This window comes from Chelon labrosus (genome assembly GCF_963514085.1).
Source record: "Chelon labrosus genome assembly, chromosome: 7".
NCBI classification, from domain to species: Eukaryota; Metazoa; Chordata; class Actinopteri; order Mugiliformes; family Mugilidae; genus Chelon; species Chelon labrosus.
Genome location: NC_140343.1, coordinates 9,351,348 through 9,365,109, shown reverse-complemented (window position 1 = coordinate 9,365,109; position 13,762 = coordinate 9,351,348). Strand labels below are relative to the sequence as shown.

Here is a 13,762-nt window from a genome sequence, read left to right as displayed (position 1 = left end):
AGCTGGGGTCGACTTCACTCTGGCCATGACTCATTCACGTGGACGGTGCTGTCACGGAGCGGAGGGGGAGTGGAGGAGGGTGAAGAATGGGCCTGATGTGAGGGTGCACAGAGACAAGCGTCCATATGGCCCCTGAGGCACCAACAAGGTCCCGGTGACAAAGGGGGCCCTCTGCTCTCCAGCCGCCTTCAACTCAAACCTCTCTGGGAATTCTGTTTTGCAGTTGCTCTCTCCTCTGCGGAGCCTCTCACTTTCTCCCAGTCCAGCTCAGGAATGTGCCTTCTGCAAACCAACACTCTCACGGGGAGTGTCTTCACACTTAGTTAGTTATTATTGTAAAGGCTGATGCGAGGAACGTTGCGCAATTGCTTATGTGCAGCGCAAACACATGTGCAGAAGAGATGTTTGCAGGTAAAGCTCTGCTACTCAGCACTCCTTTAATGCTTGGGACAATAGAGAACAACACAGCCGTAAACCCAATGACCCGCACTGGCATGAAGGGTATTCCTGATGTCAGATTTTCTTCAGATGACTTCTTCATCGAAGTCCAAGAGATTTCCTAAACAAAAAAAGAGATCTCCAGCTAAGCAGGTGTGTATATATGTAGAATGGATTCCCCGCAGTCCAAATTTTATCACCAGTTCTTCAAAGTTTTCAAGACAAATCCTGGGAAACAATGTGAGCAGGTGCTGTGCAGGAGGGGCTGTAAATCTGGCCTGGCGAATTAAGCCATTGCCTTGGCATTGTTCTGGCTGGCCTCTTAGCTGCTCCTGCTGGGGAGGGTGTTAGATGGGGTGGGGTGGAGTGGAGTGGAGTGGAGTGGAGTGGAGTGGAGCGAGGGTCTGCTTCCACAAATCTCCCAAAATGGGGGCACATTTCACACATAGTCAACCACGTCGGACCGCAGCTGCAGAGAAAGGAGCCTGATGCATGACAAAATCAAAAACACTGAGAAAGTTCTTGTCCATCTGAATAACACATTTGCCTCCAGCCTCGAAAAAAGCGTTTCCTCCTCACAAGAAAGAATTTAATCAGCATTTCCTTAAACCTCAAAGCAGCTGCCAAGTTACTAAATTTATCCGCAGTTAAATCGTCTGGCTTTGTTTCACTGCTGTGAACCTTAAAGCTGTTTCTCCTTAGAGCCTCTGAGAGGCTGGTGGTAGGTTTCATTAGCTGACCCTTGACCTCATAAGAGATCAGGTGACCGGGCCAGTGCTGAGGAATGTTCCCTCTTGACTCCTTTTCATTTTCTAATTTCAAAGCTCTCGACAGTTTGGATTCTTGTCATTTTACCAGCCCCTCCCAAGGTCCATAGCAGCACGTAGCGTCCATGTATGAAGCATACACTCACTAGACAGTTCATTAGGTACACTAGTGAAAATGAATGTGTTCTAATATAACAGTCTTTCACTAAATCTTCATGAACGTTATGGTATCAGTTATTTGATATAATTGAGAGAGCTGTTGATTCAACTGTGTTTTCATCATCCATTCAAAAATTAAATGGTGGAACAAATGCATATGATTAGTTGGTACGCCGTTGCAGTGTTAAAAAAAAACTGAGGCTAGCTCAAGTTTGATACGTAGAGCATCACCTCTGTCACGTGATGAGAAGTGTTTGGTGTCAGATTGTCTTTATGGCGGCAACTTTTAATTAAAAATGAATTGTAGGTTGTTGATTTTTCAAGTGTGAATGCAGCATACCTCTTATATTAGTCAGATTAGCAGTCTACCGTCAGTTCAAGGAGGTTGTTTCAAGCTAAATGCTAAAGCTCAGTTAGCAAGTACAACTGAAGTAACAGTGGGTGCTGTGTCGATGCAGTTGATCCTCAGGGGAACGTGAAAGTCTGCACCAGATTTCAAGAGAATCCATCAGATAGTTGAGACACTTATAAACTCAACCAATACATTTAAGCTGACTAGGGGAGTGTCAAGTAGGGTAGCAGGTAATGGTGGTTGACAAAAATGCCTTTAATTTAACAAAAGGAAACAAAAATCAAAACACCATGAAGACTAGAACAAGACATGACAATCTATGACCTGGAAAGACACAAACATGGCAAAGAAACAGTATGACATGACAAAGAACAAAGGGGAAGGCAGGGCTATATATACACATGGGGAACAGAGGGGTGACGAGACACAGGTGAAACGAATCAAGACAGAGCACAAGGAGAAATCAATGACCTAATCAAAAGGGGAAACTCAGGGAGTAACACATAACATTAAATCAAGAACTTAATAAAATAAAACCCAGGAAAACTAATCACAAAATCATGACAGGCAGAAATCAAGGGGTGGGTAAATTCATTTGGGTTCATCCACTAGGGACCATAAATAAAATCATGGAAATCTGTTCAATATACAACCACGAAAGCCAAATACAGTGTAGTTAGAGAAAATAAACTTGATCCGTAAAAAGCTAGTATTTCATTAAACTGGTATGTTCAAGCTACAAAAACTGCAGTGTATCCTTCTTTTCCAACACTTACATTTTTAACAGTGTCCTTTGGTAGGCGTACTTTTGTAAAGCTCTTCCACAGAAATCGTTTATTATTCTCAGTAAGGACTTTCTCTTTTCACTTATCCTTGCTGTACCTGCCAGTTTCCATCTGGGCCACTTCAACAGACAGTACCTTTTAGGGACATTTAGGGAATACTCGTAATATTTCTACCAGAACAATTTGGGTTCTGGAGCAGTAATTGTAGTCTAATGTTGTTTTGGCATTAACCCAGACTAGAATGCAGCCCCTCAAGAGAGTGGGATCTGTCATCTGAACTATCAGTCTGTCTCTGCATATATAGAGAGCACGGAAAAAGCCCTCAAGGCTTGGAAACTGTGAATCCTCTGTTGACAAACTGTCATTATAGAAAAACAGTAGAAACATTGCCATCATGAAATACAGGTCACATGTTTGTACAAAAGAATTCACCAATGTTTTTTTAATTTTTCTTTTAAAGATATCAGTTTTGTGGAAATAAAATGACACCTTATAGAAGAGTTAAATTTGATGCTACTCATCTGAATGCTAAATGTACGACTGAGTCTGTGGCTAGTTGGCTTCATCCAGCAAAAAGGCCAAAAACAGGAATTAGTCCGGTATCCAATAGCGTAGGTTTTGTTACATTTTCTGTTTTGAGTCGTTGTGCTAAGCTCCAGTTAGCACTGATTTTGTGCTACGCTATGAAACCAGCTGCTGACTTTGTCAACTGATTACCTGCGCAAACACAGGCCACAACACATTCCCACGCACACACAAAATATTGGGAATCATTTCATGGGCATAATTGAAACACACACCCGCACACTGCTTTCGTTACTTTCGCAACTTTTCGCAACTTTTATTTACTTTTCACTACTTGTGGTTATTTTTCATTATTTTGTTACTTTTTGTTACTTATCGCTACTTTTATTTACTTTTCATTACTTTTTGTTACTTTTTGCTACAAATTTTTTCGTTAAGGCTTCAACTTTCTGCATTCAAGTCATCTCAAGACACAATGCGTAAAGCCTCCACAACATCAGCCAAAGCCCTGAAGGCCTCTTATGCTGTGTCTCTGGTCATAGCTAAAGCCAAGGAACCATTCACCATGTGAAGACCTGCTCCTTCCTGTCGCTGCTGTGCTACCTGACACCATGCTGGACTGTACCTTTGTCAAATGACATCATTTACTGCAGGGTTGATAAAATTTGAACAGATATTGTCGAGCAAGTTGTGGAATAAAATACGCATGATTGCTTAAAATTCAAGCAATCACGTGTATTTTCTAAAACGTCCTTTAACAGAAGACTCTGCAGTAGCTGGTAGTCACCTCAAGCACCAGGTGAACTGAGTTTTTACTGCTGACAGTTGGAGAGCTGACAGGAGGAAGGCGATAGCATACACTAAAATACCAACTGTATCACTCCACTTCCTCTGCACAGATCAAAGTTATCACCGTGCTTTGTATCAGCATGAAGTTAAAGGCAGGTTGGAGGCTGAACCACCACTAAAGGTGTGCCACCTGCAGGTTTATCAAACCAGCGAGACCCAAATCTTCTCATTGAGGCCGACCGCAGCTGCTGTCAAGGCCTCTTTTCAGTGTCACCTTTCACATTTTTCTCTCCTATCAAGCAGAGCAAACCCTCATCCTGTCCCGGCGCTGAAAGGAGACTGCTCTCTTCTTGAGGAGCGGGAGGGAGAGAGGTGATGAGCAGCTTACCTCTGGGAGGGATTAGCCTTATTAAAATGAAATAGTCTAGTCCTGAGTGACAGAGCAATGGAGGTGGAGGAGGGAAGAGGCAGGGAGGATGGAGGAGAGGGCCTACGTCGGGTGAGTCCCGGCCCCTGGAGGATCTGTAGCGCCGCTCCTCTGTGTTCCCCTTCCCTCCATTCTTCACTTTCACCTCTCGCTCTCTCTTCATCTTCTCCCCCCTTTCCTCGGGGCTGCTCTCTCATCATCACCGCGGTCCAGAACAGGCGGATCTCTCAGCGCTGCATCAAGAGATCTGCCCCCGGGCCCTCAGATGAGCTGCCAAGTACAGGGGCTGGACCGCAAGGGAACAAAAGACCCCCCAAAAAAACACACCAGAAAAGGCTGGGACCTGGGTAAAATGTGTTTAATAGCCCTCCTACTGAAGGGCACTGCATGTATGGAATGTGTGCCCAGGGTCACTGCATAAAGGTTCCCAGCAATTACCCAGGCTTAACTGGTTTATAAGGAGGGAAGGGTAGTATATACTGGAGAACATTAACCAGCCTGAGCCTCCCAAAACACTTCCAGTGAAAGATATAAACGACTTGAACATGTTAAAATATGACTTTTGTTTGTTTCTCAGTAAATTGAAAAGGCGATTGAGGAAATATATTTTCACAGCCTCTAAATCAATCAAGAATATAAATGCCAACGAATCAAACTGCAAATTTACTTGAAAAATGATCCTTTAAATTGATAAACGCTGCCTTAAAATGTGTCCGTGTTTACGGTGATCACAATAAAAGTCCTTTTATGAGTTGTGTAGACAACTTCCCCAGTCATAACTACGATCTCATGGGTTCCATGAAGGCAGTGAAACAATAAATGTGTCCTTTATTCATGTACAACTCAAACAGGATTAAAAAAAACAAATAAAACACCCAAAAATCTGTCCCATCTGACTCCATATTTCTTCCGAAACAAGGCAGCATGGCAGTCCAGTGTAATGAGTGGCACTTTGTTGAAGTCACATTTTTTCTTAAGTTACTCTGCGATTGCTGATCTGAAAATCAAATGCAAGTAATGTGCAATGCCCTTCGCCATTTTTGCATGGTAATGTTGTTTCTTATCAGCAATGTTTCAATCCACTAGGGCCAAAGGATACTATAAATAAAAAGGAAAAATAATGATCATAAACAGTGATGGAACTTATGGGAAAACCAAATGAAAATCAAATGAATAGCAGTTGGTGCCTCTAGTAGCATTAGGCTAATAATAGCTAGCTTAAGCTCTCTTTACCACAAAAGAAGAAAATAATTACAACTGCTTTTAGTGGAAAAATTTGACGAACAATGAAATAATACAAAAATATCTTGAACTGGAACATTTTTTTTCCAACATGAAAACCTTCACTTTTTATTCTTCCACAGACAAACACAAACGATGGAGTCTAAAAACGTTAGCATTAGCGTTTTTAACTTTCTTTAGGCCTCTGAAAATGTTCTAATGCCAGAAATAGCTGAATATTGATCAGAGCAAACACAACTACAAGAGTATCAAAGTCATGGTGTTAATGTTGTACTAGTAACACAAGCAGCTAACGTTAACCAAATGGCCAACTCTATGCTACTAGCTATAGCATTAATAGCTAGTTTGGTTAGCTGTAACCTGAATGCAGTAAGACAAAAAAATAAATAAATAAAATAAAAAATACACACATAACAGACCACAAATCAGCTCCATTCAACAGAAAATGTGTAAAAGATTTAGTTATCTATAGGAAAATTCTCCAAACAACGAAGTGAAACCAAAAATACAACTAGAGTAATTTTCCTGCAACAACTCTTTCCCTATATATTGCTCCACAAAGGTTTTCAGCAGCTGATCATTATCAAAAGACAGGTCTGTGCTACAGATTTTTTTTTCTGATTGTGACTCAACTGCAGCCTTCACCCTGTAGTGAACTACCCACATGGCCGTGCAGCAAATAGTGTTGTTTGTAGAAACTGAAGGTTTTGATGCGTGAGGCAGATGTTGTTTTACAGGAGCACTGTTTGGATGTGAATCTGCTACACATTTCTACCACAAGGACTTAAGTAGTCCTTCAACAATCAAGAAAAGACCAATCAGGAGGAAGGAGGTCAAAGCCAGAAGGTGTTTTCAATAAACTCATCAGCTGCACAAGAGGTAAGATATCAGGGATTACTGCTTTTAAATGCTTTGGTTGATGATCAGTTTATTTTTTTTAATGTCACATGTATGATTGTGGGTATCTGCTCTCATCGCCAAAAGTCCGATCTTTCCAAACGTTCGTTCATTATTGCCACAGTGAAAAACAAAGACGGTGTGTTATGCGTTTGGCCGGTCGACTAGCAGCAGCGATACCGACTCAAAGGTCACCAGAGATTAAGGGAACAGACGAGGAGGAGAAGATGAGGAGAAAAGGTCTGGTTTCACATGCAGGTGGCTGTCAAGGATGTTTACCTAACAGGAGCCATATCTCTTCTCTCTCCCGAATTAGAAACGAACAAAAGTTCAATTCAGTTCACTCCTGATATCAAGTGGCGACCCTGACTATCCAAACAGGCCCCGCGTTATTATGTCTGCCTCTGTCTTCATATGGGATTTCACTCCTGCTTTTATTGGGGCTGAAAGAACGGCTTTGCAAGTCAAACGTGGACAAAGTTGAGAGCCAGTACCTGGGTCTAAACACGAAACCCTTCTCCAGATGTTTAAAAGCTGGAGTTCAAAAAGTTTAAAATAAATATTACATTGCGAGCGAATCGTTTTCCAGTCAGAAAATAAAATGACAAAAATAACTCGGGAGACTGACGGGAACATTACTCGGTGATAAAAAAAAAAAAATTATATACATTTTCAAACTGTCGGTGAAATATTTGGCTCCATCTCCTCGTAAATTCCAGTATAAACGGTTATTGGAGTAAATGTGGGGATTTAAAGAGGGCTGCAGAGTGAAGGCAGGTATGTGTACATTCTGTACCCTACAGCTTCTTCATACCTGCTCAGTGCGGCCATAAAAAAAAAAACATGATATGAACCCACTGAAGTGACATCAAACAAGGCTGAAAACCATTTAGTGCTGAAAGGCCTCCGGCTGCTCTGAGACATGTATCACTTCAGCTTTGAGCTGCCCGGGCTGTCTTTGAATTTATAGCTGCAGTTTAAAGAATATCTCACAATGAAATGACACTCCAGTCAGCTGCGTTTGAGCCTACACATTGTTCTAAGATTAGGTTAATTGCACAGAGCTCGTGAGCGTTGCTGCTGATGTTTGGGAGCCACAGTGAAAGCGCAGCCCTTCCAGCGGGTGGATTTTATTGGACATCTAAATGCAGCTGCATCCTGGGAATGTCCCTGAAGCTGAAAGTCATTCTGGGAGATTCCCACAAGCCAACGAGGGCAATTCCCTGATTTATTTATTTCTACTCCACTCAGGCTGGGTTACAATGCTCCCAAAAAAAAAGGTCAATTTGTTTCCCAATTGCTTTTCAGTGAGACAGTTTGGGGAAGTGGCTTGCAACGTCACGTCAATTTCAGGATTATTGCATGTGGGAGTGAGAGGATGCAAACTGTGCACTAAAATGCGACTGTGCAAACCAAGAGACATTCAGGTTTTTTTCTTTGTTTACACAGCTGTAAAATCCTGGCAGGAGTGGAGCTCAGATTGAGGAAAAGATTAAACTGAAACGAACAAATATGACCGAGATTCACGCTACGCCAAGGAGACACAACAGCCACATGTGAATGTAAAATAATATACTTTATTATGACCATACATTTCTCAGGATCAATACAAAGCACTTCTCTGTTTTGTTTTAGCGATGCTTTCGATGTGGCACTTTTTTTTTGTTTTGTTTTTTCTCCAAAGGACAAAGAGGGTGAGACAGAAATAATTCATATTGCAGATGAAGGAGAAGCAGGTGAGGAATGAGGACGACAAATTGCAAGGAAACCAGTTGATCTCAAAATAATTAAAAATCTACTTTTAGTTTAATCTTTGGGTGTAAGTCTGAGAGTCTCTGGTGCAAATTGGATTTTTAATTAGAAGGAATTCACCTCAGACTTAAAGGACCATCTTCATGTTTCGAAAAATATCCAAATGTAAAGCTCCACACTAGCTACTATTAACGGTTCTCCATGCGTTGCCCGAGCAGACAGATGGTTTGAAAGGAGCCCTGCTGAAACTCACTTTGACCGGATCCGCTCAGCAGCAGCAGCAGCTTCACTGTGAAGCAGCAGGGTCGCGAACAAATGTACTGTAGGAAGGTAAGAGTGTGGAACGACCGTTGGAGGTAGTTTCTCTACTCTCCGATAGAAAAACAATGCTCTCCTCTCATATATTATCTTAATTACTATATTATTTTTAACATCTTTAATGTTAAGGTACAGTCACGCCAAACAGACGTCAATAAAGTCAGTGTCTGGACCAAAAATTTGCACATACGCCAGCAGGAGAGGAAATAACTGAAATAAGTCTCCACGCCAGTAGGTGGCTGTATTCTGTAATCATAATTCAAAGGAGAAACAGGAAGAGCTGCAATCAGCTGGGAGGCTAGGAAGCTAATACGAGCCATAAACGTTGTCGGTTTCTACTAAATAATGGCGATCGGTTGCTTTGTTTACATTTAATCTTTTCTGGTTCTCAAAGCTTAACAGCCAATCAGAGAGTGGCCTCTCTCACCAACTCATCCTGCTGTCGATTCAACGTGTTAAATTCTGATTATTGTCAGCTAGTGTCAGAATTATGGGCGCAGACGCTCACCGATGGCCCGACACAGACAAACGATCAGCTTAATGTTTCACGCCCTTTGGATTTGATGATGTAGTGGCGCAGTTTCGGAAGTCTTCGCATGGAGATGGAAGTTCATTCATTCATGATTTAGGTTTCATGATGGTTTTAGATGTGTAGATCCCTGCAGAGCATGTAAAAGTAATAATACAAAAACTGAAAATCAAGCTTTTCTTATATTTTAGACAAATCAAACAATTCAAGATCTCTTTGCAACCATGAAAACTTCACAGTCTTCTACATTTTTTTTACAGTCTGCCTCTCAGTCCTTTGGAGAAAAGCTGGAACAGCGCAGTCACACGTCTATCGAAGGAGCAAGGGGTCCAACAAACGAGCATACATTACAAAATAAGTCTTATTTTACACATAAATACGAAATACAAAGGCAGGTGAGACAGAGCCTTGTTAATGTCAGTAAAGCTTTTGACCATGCAACGTTCAGTACCTTAAAAAATAAACACCAAAAAAAAACACAGCTTAGTCCACCAGAGACAACAACACGATGCCAAATATATACACAATATAGCAAAAATAACAATATCACTTTTTTTTCTGCGGGATTTTTTATCATATATATAATTTACAGCTAAAGTTGTACCATTAGTCCAGCACATTAAGATGTGTACAGGTAGCTCGAGGGGAGATAAGCGACTATTGCTACAAGTCAACACTACGAGGTCATCGGAAGTATTTAAATACGCCATCGAAATATAAGCTGTAAAAATAATATACTCCGAATACATTTATATATTTATATACATATACATATAGGTTAAATACTGATCATTCTGAATCCCTGGATTGCTGAATAACGTCTCTCTCTCTCCTTTTGTCGCTTTCGGCAGCTAGCTAAGTCGCTAGCTAGCCGGTCGAGCCCTCCGCCGCGTTTCCACCGCCGCTCGGAGAAATTGTGCTTCACATTGTCTGTTTCACTGTTTTTTAATAAAAAGCTGGGAGAAGCAGAAAGATGACCGGGTTGATGTTTAGCTTTTTAAAGAAGTTTAGCTTTTTAAAGAAACCTTTTTGCACGGATTAGATGAAAAGCTTGACACCACGCCCACGCTAGCTTATTTTAGCAAAGCATTAAGACTACAAACAAGGGAACATTTTTGTTTTTCCACATTTTGCACAGATTGAAACTGGATTATTTAGAGAGCGATAAGGGTTTTTGTTGTTGTTGTTTTGCACAGAGACAAGCTAGCTGTTCAGGTCTTTATGCTAAGCTAAGCTACGCTAACTGCCTTCATTTATAGTCATTTACAGGCAAGAGAGCGGTATCAATTTTCTCATATAATTCCAGGAAAGAAAGTGAATAAACTAAAACTGCGATGCCACATTAAACATTAATGTTAAACTTTTTTTTTTACAGATGATGTTCTATGGTTTTATAGTGTGTGCCTGCAAAGCTTTGGGTTTCAGTGGCAACAGATTTATTTTTTTTTGTTGTTGTTTTTTAACTGCATGAAGTCAAATGTCAATCTAATCTACTGCCTGCATAATAAGTGCATTATTGTTGAACAACATTTAGTGTTTTATACCTCAAAAGAAAAGCTCTCTGCTGCCTTAGAAAGGAAATCCACCCCGAGACAAAATTTACACAAGCTATGGATCTTTGTTTGATGCTAGAAAAGAGACACTAGAGAGTAGCAGCAATGTTTTCCCACTTCAGAGATTAGTCTTCTACTTTGACCGTAGAACTGACGGGATTACTTTAGTTTTATTCTTTGTAACTGATTCAATTCTATGTTTTTGTTGGGGAAATTAATTCACTGAAAGGTCTGATGTGTCTCTGATTGATATCCAAATGCTGCTTTCAGAAAACAAGAAGATATTTCCTGCTAACATCTGAAAACTGAAGTTATTTTGTAATTTTTTTTTTCTATCGGTTTCGCCACAGCATCCGCAGTGAGTTCGTACCTGCTGAAAATATAACACACTGCAGCTTTTTTCTATAAACAACCATCGTACACATCATCTCGTCTCATTAGAGGTGATGCATTTCATCTCAGGGTGGATTCTCCTCTTGACATATCACCTTCGCACAATTAAGGCACCTTTAAACCCCCCCTGAGGGGTCGATGGGTTCTTCCAATAAGAAGAGAAGCGACAATAACAACACGTAAAACACAGAACCGGACCGAAACAACAACAACACAAAGTAAGACAGTCCACATAATAAATGGAAAAATAAAGGAATGTCTGTGGGTAAGGTACAAATGCCAGAAGTGCCCTGTTAACATTTTTTTTTTCTTTTACAGCAGCACTGAGCGCCACACTGCCATGGCGACATCACAGAAGCACCTTGTTCGGTATAGGAGGAAGAGGAGGAGGAGGTCTTTCCCAGACCTCAGCAGGCTTCATGAGTAATGTGAGCGGGTGTTAGGAGTCAGTATCCAACGTTGAGCTTGTTCTTGTTGAGCTCTCTCTCCAGGTTTCCTATCAGAGTGTCGATGCTCTCCTGCAGGTCTCTCAGGTTCACCCTGTTGCTCAGCACAGGGCTGATGTCCTGGATCTTCATGTACGCCTGGTAGGTGTGCTCTTTCGGCAGCCGGGGCGGCAGGATGTGGTTACACACCCTATCCTCCTCCTCCTCCTCTTCCTCCACTTCCTCCTGCTCCTCCTCCTCATTTTCCTCCTCTAACGGCTGCCCACTGTTTGAACTGTCACTCTCTCCTTGCCTCTCCTCCTCCTCGTCCTCCTCCTCTTCTTCCTCTTCTCTCTGAGGTTGCTCCTGCTCAACGGGATCAGATACGGGACTCATAACCTTCTCCTGCACGTCTACCTCAGTTTCCTCCAGCTTCTCCGGAACCTCCTCGGCTGCCTCCGCGTCCTCCGACGGGACGTCGTCGTAGTCCGCCTCCTCTCTGCTGGGAGGCAGCAGGAATTCAGAAGGGAAGTAGCTGTCGCCGCAGCCGCTCCAGTCGCCGGCGTAGCGGTTGCTGGGGCTGTCCAGCCGCCCCGGCTTGGGTCGGAGAACGCCCGCTATCTCCGCTTCGCTGAGGTTCAGGACCTGGGGGCGCTCTTTCCTCCGTCGGATAGGAGGAGCGGAAAGAAGATCGGAGGAGGTCGGAGCCAGAAAGGCTGCAGGGGGCTGAGAGGAGGACTGGCTGTGAGGGTCCACAACTAGACGGACATAAGAAAGATAAAGTTAGTCAGATGAAAATATTCACGCATATTTGAATTAAAAGATCAGTTTTCTCATATGAAAGAAATCATCAAGTCCATGCGTGAGAATTTAAGTGTCCAGAAGACAACCAGTCCTTCTAAATATCTTAATTAAACAGAACTTTACGTATAAAATATATGCCTGGGAAGGTTCACAGAAACAAGGGCAGCTCTACAAGTCCACATGTCCTTGTTTCAGCTTGATTTTTGGAAATATTATTTTAAAAAAAAAGTGGTTTCAGAGCAACATTTTGACAAACAACCACAAGACACAGTTAATATTCAAATTATTTCACAAATCCAATTAACTGACATGAATCAAACCCAGAGATTAATGGATACCTGAGCATACAGATATCTGTGGTGTCTTGAATCCAATACAACGAAGGCGAATGAAATTCAATATCTTTTTTTTTGGGTTTTTTCCATAAACGCTTACTCCGTGAACTTTGAATAACACCCATTGTGTTCACAGAGACTATTTTTTCCAAAGAAAAGCAATTCCAGTTAAAACAAGTTCATGAATGATGACGAATAACCGGAACTTTGTTTATGGAAAGACCCACCGCCGTAAACACAACCCCATTCACCTCCGCTGTAGAAGATGTAACGGCAGATATCTCTAAATCCGGGCACCAAAAAAAATAAATAAAAATCTCTGCAGATTGAGACATCACCACAGATGAGTGAGAAAATGTGTTTTTTTGTGCAACACACATGCTTAAACATGCATCTCCATTTTTTTTTAATTTTATTTTGAATGATCAGAGCAACCCATAAATCACAGCAATAAGTTTGTTAATTGAGTGAACATGCCGTGTCAGACTCATGCTGCAGTCACGCCACCACACACGGTGATTCTATTGCCATCCTTCTGCACTGTTTGTTATCAACTGTTGACTAAACCAGACTTAAAGATTAACCCTGGAATCATCCGACTGCACTACGAGCAGGAACAGTGAGCACGCCAACCCAGCCAGCACGGCCAGCACGGTCCGGTTACCTGTCTGTCTTTATCTCTGTGTACCTACACTCGTTGACACCGCTAGCTCTCCCTTACTGGATTGGAAAAGGAACAAAAACAGAGTTAGGGAAAAATAAGAGAGTGCTACATTTTGAATTTTTTATTTGCCCCTGATGAATTACGTTGACTCGAGCTCATCCGTCAGAGGCTGACGCTGTTGATGTGGTATTTACGTGAGGTGGCTGCAAACCTTGCAAACCGTCCTGAGGCTAAAGACACGGGCAATTATCACCTAAAACAAACAGGAATTATCCTCCTTTTAGAGACACTGTGGTATTTAATCACAGACATGATTCACTGAAGACACACAAATGAAGTTATTAGCTGCCAGCAGAGAAAATGAAGAAGTGAGCGCACCTTACGTGCTGATTTAAATCTGTTTGTTTTAGCTATATCGTCAACTTCTGTAAATTTTCCTTTGGAAAGGCATTTTTTTTTTTTTTAAAACCTTGTGGTTTCTTTTATATTAATCTTGAACTCAAACAAACGGAGCCAACGTGGAAGTGCTAAAAACTACAGTTCCTCAAATGTCCACTTGAGGCTTGCTCCAAAAGTGAGTCGATTCCCCATAGAAGTCCATGTTAAAA

The 13,762-nt window shown here is 41.7% G+C and overlaps 1 protein-coding gene across 2 annotated transcripts in view; it reads right to left on the bottom strand.

Moving 5' to 3' along the window:
• Positions 1–9,143: 9,143 nt before the first annotated feature.
• Positions 9,144–13,762, bottom strand: part of syde2 (synapse defective 1, Rho GTPase, homolog 2 (C. elegans)) — a 47,132-nt gene continuing 42,513 nt past the window's right edge. For both annotated transcript variants that reach the window (XM_084548895.1, XM_084548896.1), the window contains exon 8: positions 9,144–12,109. In XM_084548895.1, the coding sequence (XP_084405021.1) occupies positions 11,373–12,109 (737 nt within the window). In that variant the 3' untranslated portion in view covers positions 9,144–11,372. The remainder of the gene's footprint in view (positions 12,110–13,762) is intronic.